The following is a 16,082-nucleotide window of genomic DNA, read 5'->3' as shown; positions in this document are numbered from 1 at the left end:
GGTTCCTTCCCATGACTGATTATTGGGCTGAATGAAATTTCCTTACTGTTATTATTGTTACCTAGTCACCATTTTAACCTAACACCACCTTTTCTGTTCCCTCAGTTCTGGGGATGCTGGCCACTTCCTTCAGTTATTAAGGAAAGTCTGAGATCATCGGTGTTCCCTCATGTGGTAAATGAGGGTCATAATAGTATCAGCTTCTCAGTCTTGTTCTGAGGATTAAATGAGGTAATATGTGAAAACACTTTATGAAGTGTATTATTTCATACAAATGTACTATTATTACATATGGAGAACGAGGGCTAAAACTTAAGTGCCCAGGCTCCCTGCCAGTTCTTGCTTTCTACACTCTCCTGTCTTCCATTCCTCCTGTCCCTTCATTCTTTCGCTACCTTATTAGTCATTTGGTCACTCCCTGTCTGTGTGTCTGAGTCTCAGCAAGACTTCAAGTTTCTTCAAGTTAGGTAATACATCTTCTATTGGGTTGGCAAAAAAGTTCGTTCATGTTTTTCCGTAACATCCTATGGCATCCTAAATATATCCATCATTTCTTCACAGCACCCAAGCACACTATATACATAATGAGTATTTGAAAAATGCTCAACAAAATGGAATTTACCCCAAAGCCAACTGAAAAAGGTTCTCAGTATAGAGAAAGTAAAGTCTTCAGGAATGCTCTCATTTCTTTGTATCTATCTGAATACTAAGAAAGAACTGAAGGTAATTCTTTGCCCTAAAAGAAGTGTACTCATGCAGAGGGAGTTTCAAAGAAAATGAGATAGATAATTTAAAAGTTTGACCCGTGGAAAGAAGGTTTAGGAATTGAGAACTTTTTTAGTACTCATTATGAAACATTCTAATTGTGTTTTATAATGACAAGTCTTTGCAATGTTAAGATTCTATATATAGTTTTAAAACACTTTAAACAGACTTACATGAGCTCATACATGTTCCATAAATGAGTAATGCTGACAAGTACAAATTCTGAGGATGTTGGTAAAAATTGGGCTTTATTATTTCCATTTATTTAAGAATGGGTAGAACATTCAGATTGTCCATGACTCTACACCCTCTTATGTTTAAAGCATCAGTTTCTAAATAGGTAGAAAATGTTTCAAACTCTGTAGAGAAAAGCACTCACCAATGCCAGGTTTTTTTCTTTCATAGATCATGATTATTGTTGGAAATAGAAATAATTTTTGGCATTGCTACTTCAGGATTAAATTTTTAGTTTGCCTGCCTATATCTCTCAACAGACACTGATAGATAAAATTCATTTTTGGGGCTGTCTTTAACAATTACACATATCCTACTTGTTTGTGTAATATCTCCCTTCATACATTCTTCATTAAAATTCCTAGGTAAATAAGTTCACAGCATTCATAAGTGGCACATTTCCCCTATCTTTCAACTGGAAATGCTGTAAATATTTAAAATAGAAGACATGCCCTTTTATTATAAGCTTATATTTAAAATTTTAATCAGTCAAAACAGTGTGGAAGCACATGTATTAGTCAGGACAAGCTAAAGTATGCTACAGTAACAAACAACTCCTGAATCTTAGACAGTTTATTGCTTTCTCCTATTACCTGTCCAACATAAGTAGTTAGGTGGCTCTACCATTTAATTACTCAGGGACTCAATCTGATGGAGGTAAATGTTTTCACACTCACCACACGGGTGATTGTAGAGAGCTGCACTATAATCACTGGCAACTAAACGCTTCTCCCCTCAGCAAAAACACACATCACTTCCACTTCCATTTCACTGATTAAGAACATAATGTAGGTAGGGAATTCTCTGGCGCTCCAGTGGTTAAGACTCTGTGCTTTCACTGCCGTGGGCCCAGGTTTGACCCCGGGTTGGGGAACTAAGATCTCACAAGTCATGCAGTGCAGCCGAAAGAAAAAATCATAATGTAACCGCATCCAAGTAAATCCTGTCATATTAGTGATTTTTTTTTTTTTTTTTTTTGGTTTGGCTATTTCTGGATTAACCTCTACTCCTGCACTACTCCTGCACTGTCCAATATATCAGTCACTAACCACATGTGGCTAAGGAGCTCTTGAAATGTGCTGGTCCAAATTCAGATATGCCAGAAGTACAAACACACTGGGTTTCCTAGACTCAGTACAAATAAGAATGTAAACTATCTCAATCATTTTTCATATTGATTTCATGTTGAAATGATAATATATTAGATATATTGGATACATAAAACATATTACTAAAATTAACTTCACCTGTTTCTTTTTACTTTATTTGATGAAGCTATTAGAAAATGTAAAAGTCCTTATGTGCCTTGCCTTGTATTTCTATTGGATAGCACTGCCCTGGTCAAGTCAGGATTTTGTCAGGCTATTCAAGAGTCTGCTCTTCCCCTTCCCTGGGGGCGAGCTCCAGGTGGGCTAAGTGTGCACAACATTCAGAGTAAGGGGCTCATCTGGTACAGCCGTCCTCTGTTCTCCTCAAGCATTCATGGAGATGGCCATCATCCCACCGGGTCTTTCTTAGGCAGCCTCTAGACCCGCTGCATCCAGCTGAGGTCAGTACTCCCAACAAGACTTACGGCTGATACAGCCCATGTCTGGACACTGACAAATCCTCTCAATGATACTGAGAGGCCTCTGCTTGTCCTCTATCCATCTCAGGTCCCTCTGCCTTTCTCAGCAATTGGTGGTCCATTGTTCTCTTACTGTGTTGGACTCGGGATAAAGTTGGATAAGGTTGACAGTCTCCTTGAGCAACACTCCCAAATTTATTGCACTTTTTATTGTGGTAATATACACACCACATAAAGTTTACCATTTTAACTATTTTTAAGTGTATAGTCCATTGGCATTAGGTACATTCTCATTGCTGTACAACCGTCATCTTCATCCATCTCCAGAACTTTTTTGTCACCCCCAAATGAAACTCTGTACGCATCAAAAAATGTGAATTTTTTAATCCATCCCAATGGAGCTTAACTCAGAGCAAGGCTATTGGGTTTTTGTCCCTAGAAAACACACCAGTGATTCAGTCTAGACTCTGTTCTTCTCGAAAAAATATCCTCCTTATGATCTGCATAGGAAAACTGCCTAAACAGATACTCTACACCTGTCACTTGTAGATAGTGTCTGTATAGTTTTTATCCAAACTTTTAAGAGTAAAGAGGGATGCTTGTGATAACTATATTAACAGGGCAACCAACATAAACTGGGAATATCCCAGGCAAACTGGGACATGCGTTCACCCTATTTATAAGTCAGCAGTTCTCAAAGTATAGCCCAGGGACCTCTGGGGGGTTCCTAGAGACTCTCCCAGGAGGTCCATAACGTCAAAACTATTTTTAGAATAATACAAAGATGACATTTGCCTTTTTCATTCTCATTTTCTCATGAGTGTACAATAGATTTTTCCAGATGATATTGCTTCCGTCGAAATGAGCTTCACTGAGACCAAACCACTCCCAGCCTCCTGGCAGGGAATTGGGCTAGTGCCAGCAGAGGGTCTGTAAGACCCCATGGACAACAAAGTGAAACTAGTCAGTACTCAGAATTCCACCACTCCTTGAACACTGTCATTTGGGAGACTGAATATCCTTAGGGCCACCTGTAAGGTCAGGTCAGTTCTCCTAGTCAAAGGCATATTTCTTCCCTCCCCTGCCAACCCCCCACCATAGTCCCCAAATTCCTAACTATCTAAGAACATGGCACCTAATTTACTTCTTCTTCATATTCACTCAGCCTCTTCTGACCCCAGTCCTTTGACACTTGCCAATGGAAAAGCCCAGATCTGGTCACTGTTGCCTCTTCACATGGTACCACCCACTGTCTAGACCTCCCCAGGTGAGTGTTGGGCTCTAGCGTGGCCGCCATCATGCCTGAATGGTAGGGGCCACAGAAGCCCCAAGTGCCCAGCTGGGGCCTGCCTATACCTACAGAGACTTTGCCTCCTCCCACCACGTCCAGATTCAGAGGAAGTGCTGTAACCACTGGGCATGGGATTCTCTTCCTCAGCTGTCACTCGATGAGGCCAAATAGCAAAAGCCCTGAAGTGCAGGCGATGAACTTTCACCAACAAGAGACAGAATGAGAATGTATCTGGCAGATAAATTTCTCTCTTTACCTCCCTCTAACAAAAGGTTCCAAGGCACAGCATTTGGGACAGATGGTTCAAAGATAGACACATGACTGCATGACTGGCTCTCTTTTCCTGCCTCACCTCTCTACTTCCCTCACCCTCCCAGCCCTGGTGTTGCACACCCTACTCCCCCTTCCTCAATAAGGCATGACCACATAAGCTTTGCCTCAAGTCCTGTTTTGACGTGATTTAGACACTGAAAGCCTCAGATCAATTGTTCTTCTCAAGGGATGGAGAGAAAAAGGTGTAGATGTCCAAAGCCACACTTACTGTGCCAAGAGCAAAAGGAGACAAAAGAACAAGCATCCATCCTGAAACAGAAGTCACCTGTTTGGCAGCTGTTTAGCCCCTTATAAACCCTGCACTCTCCTTACTTCTATTGTCCAGATCCACACTTGGCCTTGACTCTGGTTCCCAGCTTCCTGATCCCCACGCTTATCTGGGCTCATAGCAATTTGTTTCACCTTCACTGCCTCTTGCCAGGCTCTAGACTTGCCTTGCACATGTGCTTTTTCCAGCTCACATGGACTCCCTCAGGCTTTTGCTTTCTCTTCCTCACGTGCGGACTCACGTGCTCAGGCATGGGCCAGCCATGCCCCCACTCCAGGGGCTCAGTGAGTCTCAGCACGTGACTATATCTTGTGCCCTTGAGTAGGAAAAACCTACTTAGAAGCACTTGATTGGCAATGTGGGAAGATTTTTAATGAGAAGATATTACAGGGAATTAAACAATTAAACAATATACACATTAGTTTCTTATTGCAATATGAGGACCGGGTTAGAGAAATCAAAGCCCTAGAGGAAACCCATCCAGATTAACACCTTGTGGGCTAGAATTCTCTCAATACACACAAACTATTTGGGGGAGCAAGGAGATGCCAAATTTTGTGAACCAACTGACTTGTTTTATTGTCCTCCCTACAAATTCTTTCACCAAAAATTTGTCAAGGAGGTACATTATAAATGAAATGCCATGAAACCAACTGGTTTTAGGTTAATCAGCTAAAGATAACAACACATTTGGTGAGCAAAGTGATAGTTGGAGATGGGTCTAACTTAGAATATTAGAGTTTAGGGGGAAAGATTCGAGAAACTAAAGGCTCAAAAAAACAAAGGGTAAGCATGGTGGCTAATAATACTGTACTGTATACAGTTAACCCTTGAACAACAAGGTTTGAACTGCGCAGGCCCACTCGTATGCAGATTTTTTTCAGTAAGTACAGTCAGCCTTCCACATCCATGGGTTCCACATCTGTGGATTCAACCAACCTCAGATCCTATACTATGTTTACGATCCATGGTTCCCACGGAATCCACGGATACAGGGGACACAGAGGGCCGACTGTGGGACTTGAGCATCCCCGGATTTCAGTATCCTCAGTGGGTCCTGGAACCAATCACCCACAGATACCGAGGGACAACTGCATTTGAAAGTTGCTAAGAACATTGTAAATCAACTATACTCCAATAAAAATTATTTCTTTAAAACGCTGCTAAGAGAGTAGATCTTAAAATTTCTCACCACGAGAGAAAAAATTTAACTATGTGTGGTGATGGAGGTCAACCAGACTTATTGTGGTGATAATTTCACAATATATACAAATATCACATCATTACATTGTACACCTGAAACTAATATAATATTACATGTCAATTATGATTTAATTTTTAAAAAGGGAAGGGTGGTGACTGCTGAAAGTCACACAACCATTCACCGGCCAAGACGGGCCTAGACCCAGGCCACCTGCTTCCCAGGGTAGAAGGTGAAGTTGATGACAGATTCTTTTTTTTTTTTTTTTTATTAGTTTGTATTGGAGTATAGTTGCTCCACGATGCTGTGTTAGTTTCTACTGTACAGCAAAGTGAATCAGCCATATACATACACACATCTCCTCTTTTTTGGATTTCATTCCCATTTAGGTCACCACAGAGCACTGAGTAGAGTTCCCTGTGCTATACAGTAGGTTCTCATTAGCTATCTACCCTATACATAGTATCAATAGTGTATATATGTCAATCCCAATCTCCCAATTCATCCCACTCCCCCTCTCCTCCCTTGGTGTCCATACGTTTGTTCTCTACATCTGTGTCTTTATTTCTGCTTTGCAAATAGGTGCATCTGTACTATTTTTCTATATCCCACATACATGCGTTAGTATGGAAGATAGAATGGTGGATGGTGGATTCTTTGCGAAGCCAAAAGCAGACTCTCTTGTTGGATCATAGGACATTTGTGTTGTCCCCAGGCTATCTCAGCCTCCACTGCTCTTCCGTCAGCCTCCAAAAACAGGACATGAAAATGGATTTGTTCAAGTGGTAACTCACAGATTCCACCTTTTTAAATGAGCCAGTGACACAGTGCCAGGCAAGATGCAACCTCTGTGAATGAATTAATCAGACTTTCTAAAAGAGCAAGCAGGTTTGGCGTGGTGTTTTATTACACAGTTTTCTAACTGGTAATTGAAAAAGAAGCACTTGATTTTAAATTCCCTCCCTGAGGTGTTAATTGTGGCAGAGAGGGACCGAGGAGACAGAGCCCCATGTAAAATGAGTCGTTCTGTTGCTCAGGACATGTTGAGTCCATAGCCCCTTCCACTGCTTTGGGAAACTGAAAGAGAAGGAGGAAGATGCAAGGTGGCAGCTTGGCTTAGAGAGCCTTAGCCGTTGTGATGGTGGAGAAATTTAAGATATGCTCTGTTGGAGATCTGCTTCCAAAGCACTGCAGATCAGAAGGTTAATATGAATCAAACTTAAGGAAAACGATGAACTTGATCCTGGAACTGTCTTCCATGCAGCCTGTCGCCTCCCTTCCATTTTTCCTCCTCCCTTTCCTTTCATCAAGAAAACTTAGTCTTTGGGCTACTATTCACTTCAGTGACATTCAAGTTTCTTAAGACTGGCTGAGCAGCTACGATATGTGAGGCACTGGAGATCTACACAGGAGAATACAGTATTCTGTCCTCATAGAGGATGTAGTAAGGGAAAAACAGGCACGTGTCACAGGTATGAACAGATCCACGGCCCCAGTGGTGCAAGAAATGAGGAAGTACAGACCACGGAGAGTGGAGGATTTATTCACGATGCTACTGGTCCACACGATAGGAGGAGACAAAGTCAGAGTTGAGAAGTATTAAGAAATCATCTAATCAAATCCCTTCATGAGTGCAGTATTCCTCCTTGACACTCAGGATCTCAAATTAGTGAGATCAGTAAAAGTGTGGGTTCTGGAGCCAGAGTGACACTGAATCACCGCTCCTACCACGTGACTTTGGGCAAGTAACTTAACCTCTCTCTGTTTCCGTAAAATGAGGGGTGATAATAATGTCTGGCTTTTAAGATTTTATGAGAACTAAGTAAGTTCATATATGTGAAGCGCTCGTAATGGAGCCCAGGACGCAGGAAATGCTTCCTCTAGCAGTATTTGCTTCCGAGTGGTGGGGGCACTTATAGAACATCACAGATGAGAGAAGGATGATGCAGAGACACCTGCAGGAACCTGCAGGGGTGGGAAGAGTTGCGGGGGACACAGCACAGGACCAAGGCACACAGGCGCCCGCACACGTGCGCACACACGATGTCCAAATGACTACGGAGAAAAAGGTTCTACTTTGCACAACTGTGAAGTTCACACCCATGAACCAGCTCACCGAAATCGGGCCACGACTTGCCTAATGCTTTCCGGCTCTGGGTTTCCGCAGCTGCTTCCTCTGGTCGTCGATGTTCTGGCTCCTGCTGCCACCGCTTCCCACAAAGAAGCCCCATCTTGACAATCACAAAATGAACCCAGCACCTCCTCACCCACCTGGGTGGGCAGTCGCCCCACATGACACATGGGAATGATGACCTTTAAGTCTCAGATGCCTCATGAATAGAGTGGGCATGTTTATGCCAAACCTGACAGAAGAATGGGGACTGGAGTCAGCTGACCTTTCCTAGGGATTAAGCATCACCTTCTTGTAGGGCTTTGGTGATACACTAATTGAGGTAATGCATGTAAAGTGCCAGGTGCAGAATAGGTGTTCAGGGAAAACTTATTATATTCTTGTAACTATTATTTTATTCCTTTGGTTCTAAGTTCACTGATGTTGTGAAAATCAGGCACACGTTTATGTACGAGGACACCTCTATGCAAATGAATGCATATTTGTACACAATTTAGGAAGGCTCAGGGGGTTCATTATTCCCTAATGAAACTGATGTGCTAAACAGGAGAAGCACTTGGGAAGGTTCTTAAAGTCCCACTGTCTGGGGCAGTCCACAAGTAAATCAGAATTCCTGGGGGTGGGATACAAACATTAGTAATTTTTTAAACTCCCAGGTGATTCCACTGACAAGGTTAGGACCCGATGATGTGGTTTAGATCCTTGCTTCTGGGACAGGTAACATCAGCATCTCCTGGAAGGGGCTTGTTAGAAATGCAAAATCTTGGGTGTCACCCCCAGATCTACTGAATCAGAATCTGCATTAGGACAAGATCCCCACCACTTATGTTTTTTTGTGAGGAGTAAATGAATCCATACATGTCACGGACTGCTGTGGAAGTGCCAACCTAGGAATCAGGAGCTCCACTCTCTTTGGCTATAAAAGCTTTGCCAAGCACTGGGCCTCGGTTTCCTCTCTGGTAAAATAGAGGAAAATGCTGGGCTAGACAACGTCAGCCCTGGCATCCGATCAGTCTGTAAGTAGAGGCGTGTGGTCTCCCGCCCAGCACAGCTCCTCATGAGCCTTCGTCCTCCCCCCTCCCCAGCTGGGATCCCTAGGGTGTCCTGCTGGGGAGTCCAACCCAGGAGCAACTGAATCTGGCAAGAGCTAAAAATTAATTTCCTTCAAATCAATAATTTGCAATTAAACACAGAAGACACTAAAGCCAATGGGGGGCAGGCTTCTGGAGAGAAGACAGCTGAGCACGTCAAGCCTTTGGAACTGAGAGGGGGGAAAAGCCCAAGCCATTCCTAGCAAACAAATGAACAATCGTCTCCATTGTTTGTCAGGAAGCAAGCTCAGGGACATAAGTGGTACTCGAGGGGTGAAAAAAATCAAGAGCTTCTATCAGCAGGACTCGATGGCAGGAGCTAATTTACTTTCCACGTCACTCTCTGCTTATACACTTCCCGTGGCTCAGCACCCCAGTCCCCATGCTGGGGACCTCTGATGCCTTCAGAACAGGGCTGAACAGTTTGCTGGCTACCTGGAGCACCCAGCTCATGAAAGAACTGGAAGCCTGCCTGGGTCCCCTCCCCATCCTCAGCAGCAAGTGTCAGACCGGATTGGGTGAGTGCCAAGCGGGCAATGCCAACGGGAGCACAGACGTGATAGAAGCAGGCAGCTCCATGGAGCCGGGCTTGAAGGATGGCTGATGTTATACTGTGGTAGCTGCAATCTGGGGCTAGGAGCCATCCTATGGATCTCCAGAGACGCGCAGGGATATGCTGAAATTCTTGAAACAGAATTGAAATGTGCTTCATTTCGGAAGTAAATGCATGCCATGCACCATTGGAGGGGAGGGGGAGGGTGGAGGAGGCAAAAGGAGAGAAGAAAGAACCACAGCTCTGAAAAGACAGGAAATTCAATGCATAGAGAATGGTATGATGACCACTCATTATTTATTTTTCTTTGAAGATATTGTGATAATCCCCAATTTTAAATATTGGTATTGTAAAGTTGTTGTCCAAATGCTTTTTACTCCTAGAGGAATTCTAATTGTAGAATATAATAAGGAAAAATAGCTATTTGGTCATTCAACAATTATTTGCTTAGCTTGCTTTGGGCCAAGCACCCCAAGGCCTCACACACTGCTAAGAGCTCAGCCTCCTGCCACATGGTGACACATTCTAGTTTCTTAAGAGGTGACATAGAACTGTAGTCTGAGACACCTACCCAACTGTAACTTCTTTAGAGCACAGATGTGTGCTGGTACTGTTCTAAATGAACAGCAAGAGCCATGGGCAAGGTTCCAGGCATCGCATACTAGTCAACTGAAGTTATTTTTATTAGTACCCGTGGATCCCCAGATGCACCATGACTAACATTTATATACCGGGCAAACCCAAAGTCACTGTCCGAAGCGGAAAGAAGAAAGACATACTAGAAGGAAGCCAAACCACTCTCTGGTAGAAGTTTTGCATCTCCCTTCTTAAGGGGAAGAGGGGTAGGCTGGGTAAGACCTCTCTCTTCTCTTTGGAGGAGGCAAGACAGTCCATCCCCAAGGAGGAGAAGTCATGGCCTAGATTGCTTAAATCCCAGAACATCCTTTTGGACCATCATTCTACTGGGTGGAACACCTAATGGAACAAAAGTTCACAGAGCACATAAATGTTGTATCTTAATCCCAGTGCAACACTTATGTGAGGTATCCGGGTCCAGGGTCCTGACATCTTTTCTCACTTCCTTCCACTAAACCAGGGTATTAAGAATCCCTGAGCTGCTTTGAGCAGCTCTAACCTCCTATTTTCTCTCCCCATTGGATGTTTCTCTCTCTCCCTCTGTGTCTCTCTGTCACCATGTTGCCAGCTAGGCGCTGGAAGGGCAACATATGCCAACTCCACTCTCCCCACTGAGGCACCTACTCTGGTTCTTTGGCTCCTTTTGGCTGGGAGTCCAACCTGTTGTTCCACTGCAGACAGAAAATCCAAGATTCATATTTGGATGTTGAAAGAAACATAGAGGAGTTCACAAAATGTATTTATCTTTGAGGCTACGGTGCCCTGCCTGATAGAGGATAAAGGACTGTGAGGGAGATTCAGCCTAGTCCTGACATACAGCCCAGGGTCCTACACGGAGGCCTGGGGGAAACAATACAGCGCACACACCCTTCCATTGCCTTTCTCTGCGTCCCTGGTGCACCTCCCTGCTTTGAGGGAGACCTCCGAGAAGGAGAACCGTCCAGACCAAAAGGAATTCAGCTATTTGTGCGAACCCTCGTCAGATTTAATGGGAACCCCTTCCTAACACTGCCCCTCAATGAGACCCAGTGTCCAAGACGCCCTTCACGAGCCTGAAATAATGAAGTCCCTGGGATTCAAGGAAAATGGGGGATTCCATGCAAATCCTCCCTTTCCCTCTTCTCGCCCCTCCTCTGTGACCACCACACGCTCCACACCCCCAGCCCAACTCCACGCAAATGAGCCTGAGACGTTTTCTGGAAGCACAATCCACGGTTTTGTTGCCATGGAAGCACTCGTGGGTCCCCAGGGGCAGCACAGGGTAGGCAGACAGCGGCGCGGGAGCCGCAGCGCGCGGTGAGCCTGCCCCGCGCCGCCCGCCCGGCACAAGGCCCCGCAGCCGAGGGGAAGGCATAGCCCAGCCTCCCCAGCAAAGCCCAGCCTCCGGGGAGGCAGCGAACCCCAGCTGTGCCCCCTCTTCACGGGCGCGTGTACATCTGGGCACTCTGGGCACGGCTCCAGCCAATCAGCCATGCTGATCCTCCCACAGCTTTTCACAAAAGGATGCTCGCTCGGAGCAGATGGCGGCGGTGCCGGAACCAAGATGGTGGCCGCCCCAGCGGGGCGAACCTCCGGGACATCGGCGCCCCGTGCGGGCCCCCCTTCCAGCCACTCCTGCGGGGAGACCTCCCCCCCTCCTTGCTCCCCTCGTCTTCCAGAGAGCGGACCCCAAAACGTGGCCTGGGCACTCCTAGAGGTCTGCCAGATGATTGGCGGTACGGCCTGACTGAATATTCTTGAAAAAATGTGTCACACATTTATTGTCATGTGCGTTAGAAAAGAAAACATGCAAAAGCTGTGATTTCATGGATATGATTGCTCAGCATCAAATGAAAGTAGGTGTTTAAAAAAAAATGTGAGTCAATTTTAAGGAATGATCAAGTGAATAATAGGATAGCTATTGCATGACACACACACACACACACACAACCATGAAAAATGTATGTCAGTAAATAAAGTTTGGGAAATCTGAGTTAAAGGAAGGATTCCAATGTTCCCTCTCAAGACTGGATAATTTTCCAAGCAGGAGGAAACAAAAATTATTGACGTGATGGAATACAAGATAGGGACCCACCAGACCAATTCTCCATTTTGGCCAGTCAGTGCATTGGAGGTTTCCTTCCTGTCTCTTTGATTGTATCCAATGCCCCGTCCAGCACTTGGCTGAGGTTCCAGAGAGCTGGGTCAGACAGGACCCTCAGTCACTGAGTCCTATTTAATACTGACCAGGGTCCTACCCTGGATGGGTTCTCCTGCCAACTAGGCTGGACCAATGCAGGAGGCCAGTCTGTTGAAAGGGCTCTTTGTCATCCCATTTAGAACCATTATCGTGGAGCCAGTTCTAAGCAGCCAGCCCTCGGCTCCTTTCCCCTCAGCCTCACCCAGCTCCTCTTAGCTTTTAAGACTCAAAAGCAACTTCTAAAAAAAAGGCACCTCCAGCCCCAAAATGTACTTCCCAAGATCTCGCCACCCCAAAGCACTGTCACAAAGGAAGAAATAAAAGTAGACGGGATGTAGAGGTTTCGAATCCTCTCTCCCAGCTCCATACACCCTTTGCCCAGAGCCTGTGAAGCCTCTGAAGAAAAAGTAAACAACTGAACCAGTGGGTCCCCACTGCAAGGTAGTAACAATAATAACAAAAGTAATGATAACAATTGTGACTCACTGAATCTATCAAGTTTCATTATAGCTCTGTGAGGCAAGTATCATTAGCCTCATTTTATACAGCACCGTTCTGACAGGCAGGGTAAGTAATTTAAATGGCTCATGAGCAGCAGGGCCAAGACTCAAGCCCAAGTCTACGTGACTCCAAATCTTCTTCTCTTCCGTGGACTCAGCTGCCTCCCTTTCATGGTTTTCCTCAAACTCCATCGTGTCCTTTTGTGCCTATCCAGACCCCTCCCAACTTCCTCTGTGCGTGTAGTCAGAGGAGATCCCTAGAGATGCCATCAATCTGAACCACTGTAAAAGGCCATTTCCTTATAACACACCCTGAACATCTGTAAAAACAATTTCTCCTCAAGCCTACAACTGAACCTCATAATAAAAACTCGCCACCCAATATAGCCTTTTTTAAAAAAAGTTCTGACGGCATTTTAACTACTAGAGGGACTTAGTGATGTTTATTTCCTAGTTATTCTGGGAAGATGCTTGCCTCTTGCCTCTTTGGGACTGGACTACCTATGAGACACCAGGGTATTCTTTTTCCATTGGGAAGATTTTGTTGGTCTGCAATTGTATAGACTAGATTATGCTGCTGTAACAATCCCCAAATATCAGGCCCTTAAGTTGATTTCTCAGTCACTCTAGGTTGGCTCTGGGTTCAGGCGATTCTCTAGACAATTCTCCAAGCGTTGACTCAACATTCAGGCAGCTTCCGTCTTACAGTCCTCTCTCTTCCAGGGTTGCCAAGGTAGCTAGTGTGGAGAACTACACACTCGTTTATACCACACTGTCCAAAACAAGTCACGTGGTCATGGCTAATCCAAGGGGATGCAGATGTACACTCGTCCAATGTCCCAAGAAGGAGAGGAGAATCAGAAATATGGGGGAGAAGCACTGTCGATCTCCCACATAGGCTTTCTTATCCACAAGTGCAGGAGGAAGTTGCATTGTCAACGAGAAGGCTCAGGGCAAAGAACACTGGACTAGGAGTCAGAGGTCAAGTGTTTGAGGCTCTTCGGTACCATTTCTTAGCTACGTGGCCTTACGGAAGTCACCTGGCCTCCTCAACCCTCAGTTTGCTCAGCGATGTAATGAGGAGAATGCTGGTTTGATGAGCCTCACACGATTATTCTGGTGGTTAAATTAGGCAATGAATGTGTTTCTCCACAAAACATGTCCTTGTTACTCAATAGTACTTTTAAAGTCGTCTTTCCCCTCATATGGAAAGCAAGGGATAAAAACAGAAACAAAAAGTCAAAAGCTGAACCAGTTTCACGTGTCCTGATCTCATATCCTTATTCTTTTCTCTTGATAAAGTCCCTTGATCTCTCTGAGCCTCAAACAGATGGTGATGTCGTTTCTATCTGCCCCATATGAGATACTGAATGCAAAGCACTGTAAAAAGTTATAAAATTCTCTACAAATGGGAGGGACTATTATTCTCCCTTCCCTCTTATCCCAAGCGTCTCTCCCTCTCCCTCCCTTTCCCTTCTGAACAAGCTCAAGTCTCTCATCCTTCAAAGGATGTTTCTTCAACTTTAACGCCCACCTCCCCCTTAATTTTCCACACAGCCTCTTCTTTGTTGACCACCAGGTTTCCTGGAAACAAGGCTGCATGTCTTCTCGGTCCCCGTTCTTATCTTCCATTCGCTCGTCATAACACTGTTATTTAGCTTCTGCCTCAACTATTAGAGAAAATTGTCTCTTCCAGGTCCCGTGACCCCTTCACTCAATTTCTATCAGTTTGGCTTCTCCTTGACCTAGACAACATTTGACAACAGGAACCACTCTATCTGATCTGACTGATTCCATGCCCTGTTGGTTCTCTCCAGGTCCTACTAGATCTATCTATAAAACATCTCTGTCCTATTGATTCTATCACTGAAACATTTCTCGTGTTCTCCTAACTTTCTTTTCTACTCCACTTGTAGACCTATTGACCCTCTGTGATTGGCTCTGTTCCTGAGACATCTCTCACATCTGTCTCTTCTTCTCCATTCTCTTTGTTCCTGCCCTGGTTCAGACTCCCAGTTATCTCTGTGTAGGTTATTGCCTTAGCTACCAGACTGGTCTTTCTTCATTTAGTTATAAAATGGGGACTATAATACCTACTGCCTAGGTTGATTGTAAGAAAAAAATTTACTAACTTAAAGAGGGTAGTACTGCCAAGCTGCTGGTATTTACTAAATATAGATCCTCTTCCCTGCTTAATATACTGTCTAGTTTTCTTTCTCTGTCCTTGATTGGCTACTATTCACCTCTAAAAATATTCAAAAGTTCTCCATTTCTCCAAACTCTGGTCCAAACACCCCTTTTCAGCCTCGTGCTCAGGTGCCCTCTCACCATTTCCCCACGTCTCTACTGTCCTAGACCATTCAGAGTCCCTCAAACACACCACCCACATGTATTTGGATGCATTACCTCCTCCACTGGGAGCTTACTTCTTCTCTACTTTGTCTGGGAAAACAATCCTCTCTCTACCCTCCACATTCCAATGTAAACATTAAATTCAATTAGTTCTAAAGCTTTTTCCAACCCAACACCCTCACCCCCAGGAACAAGTCATTACTCTTTAGTCCTGTTTTCCTGCACTTGATCCACATTTCTGCACAAGTGTAGCATCTTGCATCTTCTTATTATTGCTGGGTGCCCAGATACTTCACTTCATTTGGGATTAACCCATCTAGTCCATCTGGCATGATCTGCATTGAAGTGGGCAGTCCAAACTCCCTCCACGCAGGGACGATTAAACTATAGTTATGGGAAGAACCTTAATTAACAGCAAAAAATCATACATGATATCGTTTAATAGGCAGACTACACCACGCCATTTAACCCCCGAGTCATGGGTCCCTGCTTTCTCCCCCTCCTCTGCAACACTGCCGTCTCATCTGCTCTTGTCCTGTGCTTCCTCTTCTGGGCCTCCTCGCCTGCTTCTGGAAGAACCCCTTTATTAGTCCCGAGGCACACGTCTTAGTGAACTGTCTCCCTGGTGGTGGTCCCATGGCTCTACTTATACTACCTGGATCACATAGCTAACTAATAAGAACACGCAAGATGCTACACTTGTGCAGAAATGTGGATCAAGTGCAGGAAAACAGAATTAAGGAGTAATGACTTGTTCCTGCGAGTGAGGGTGTTGGGTTGGAAAAAGCTTCAGAACTAATTGAATTTAATGTTTACATTGGAATGTGGAGGATAGAGAGAGGATTGTTTTCCCAAAGTAGAGAAGAAGTAAGCTCCAAGTGGAGGAGGTAATGCATCCAAATACACGTGGGTGGTGTGTTTGAGGGACTCTGAATGGTCTCGCACAGTAAGGAGTCTAGGTTCCAGATATTTCACTTCATT

The 16,082-nt window shown here is 44.6% G+C and overlaps 1 protein-coding gene across 1 annotated transcript in view; it reads right to left on the bottom strand.

The window, feature by feature from the left end:
- The window catches only part of LOC116755057 (cytochrome c oxidase subunit 7C, mitochondrial-like), a 37,178-nt gene extending 29,288 nt beyond the window's left edge, over positions 1–7,890 (bottom strand). The window contains exon 1 of the mRNA XM_032633908.1: positions 7,760–7,890. Within this exon, the coding sequence (XP_032489799.1) occupies positions 7,760–7,890 (131 nt within the window). The remainder of the gene's footprint in view (positions 1–7,759) is intronic.
- Positions 7,891–16,082: the final 8,192 nt, after the last annotated feature.

The sequence above is a fragment of the Phocoena sinus genome, chromosome 6 (assembly GCF_008692025.1).
Source record: "Phocoena sinus isolate mPhoSin1 chromosome 6, mPhoSin1.pri, whole genome shotgun sequence".
In the NCBI taxonomy this organism is placed as follows: Eukaryota; Metazoa; Chordata; class Mammalia; order Artiodactyla; family Phocoenidae; genus Phocoena; species Phocoena sinus.
Note: the sequence above shows the minus strand (reverse complement) of the source record. Positions and strands in the feature narration are given on the sequence as shown.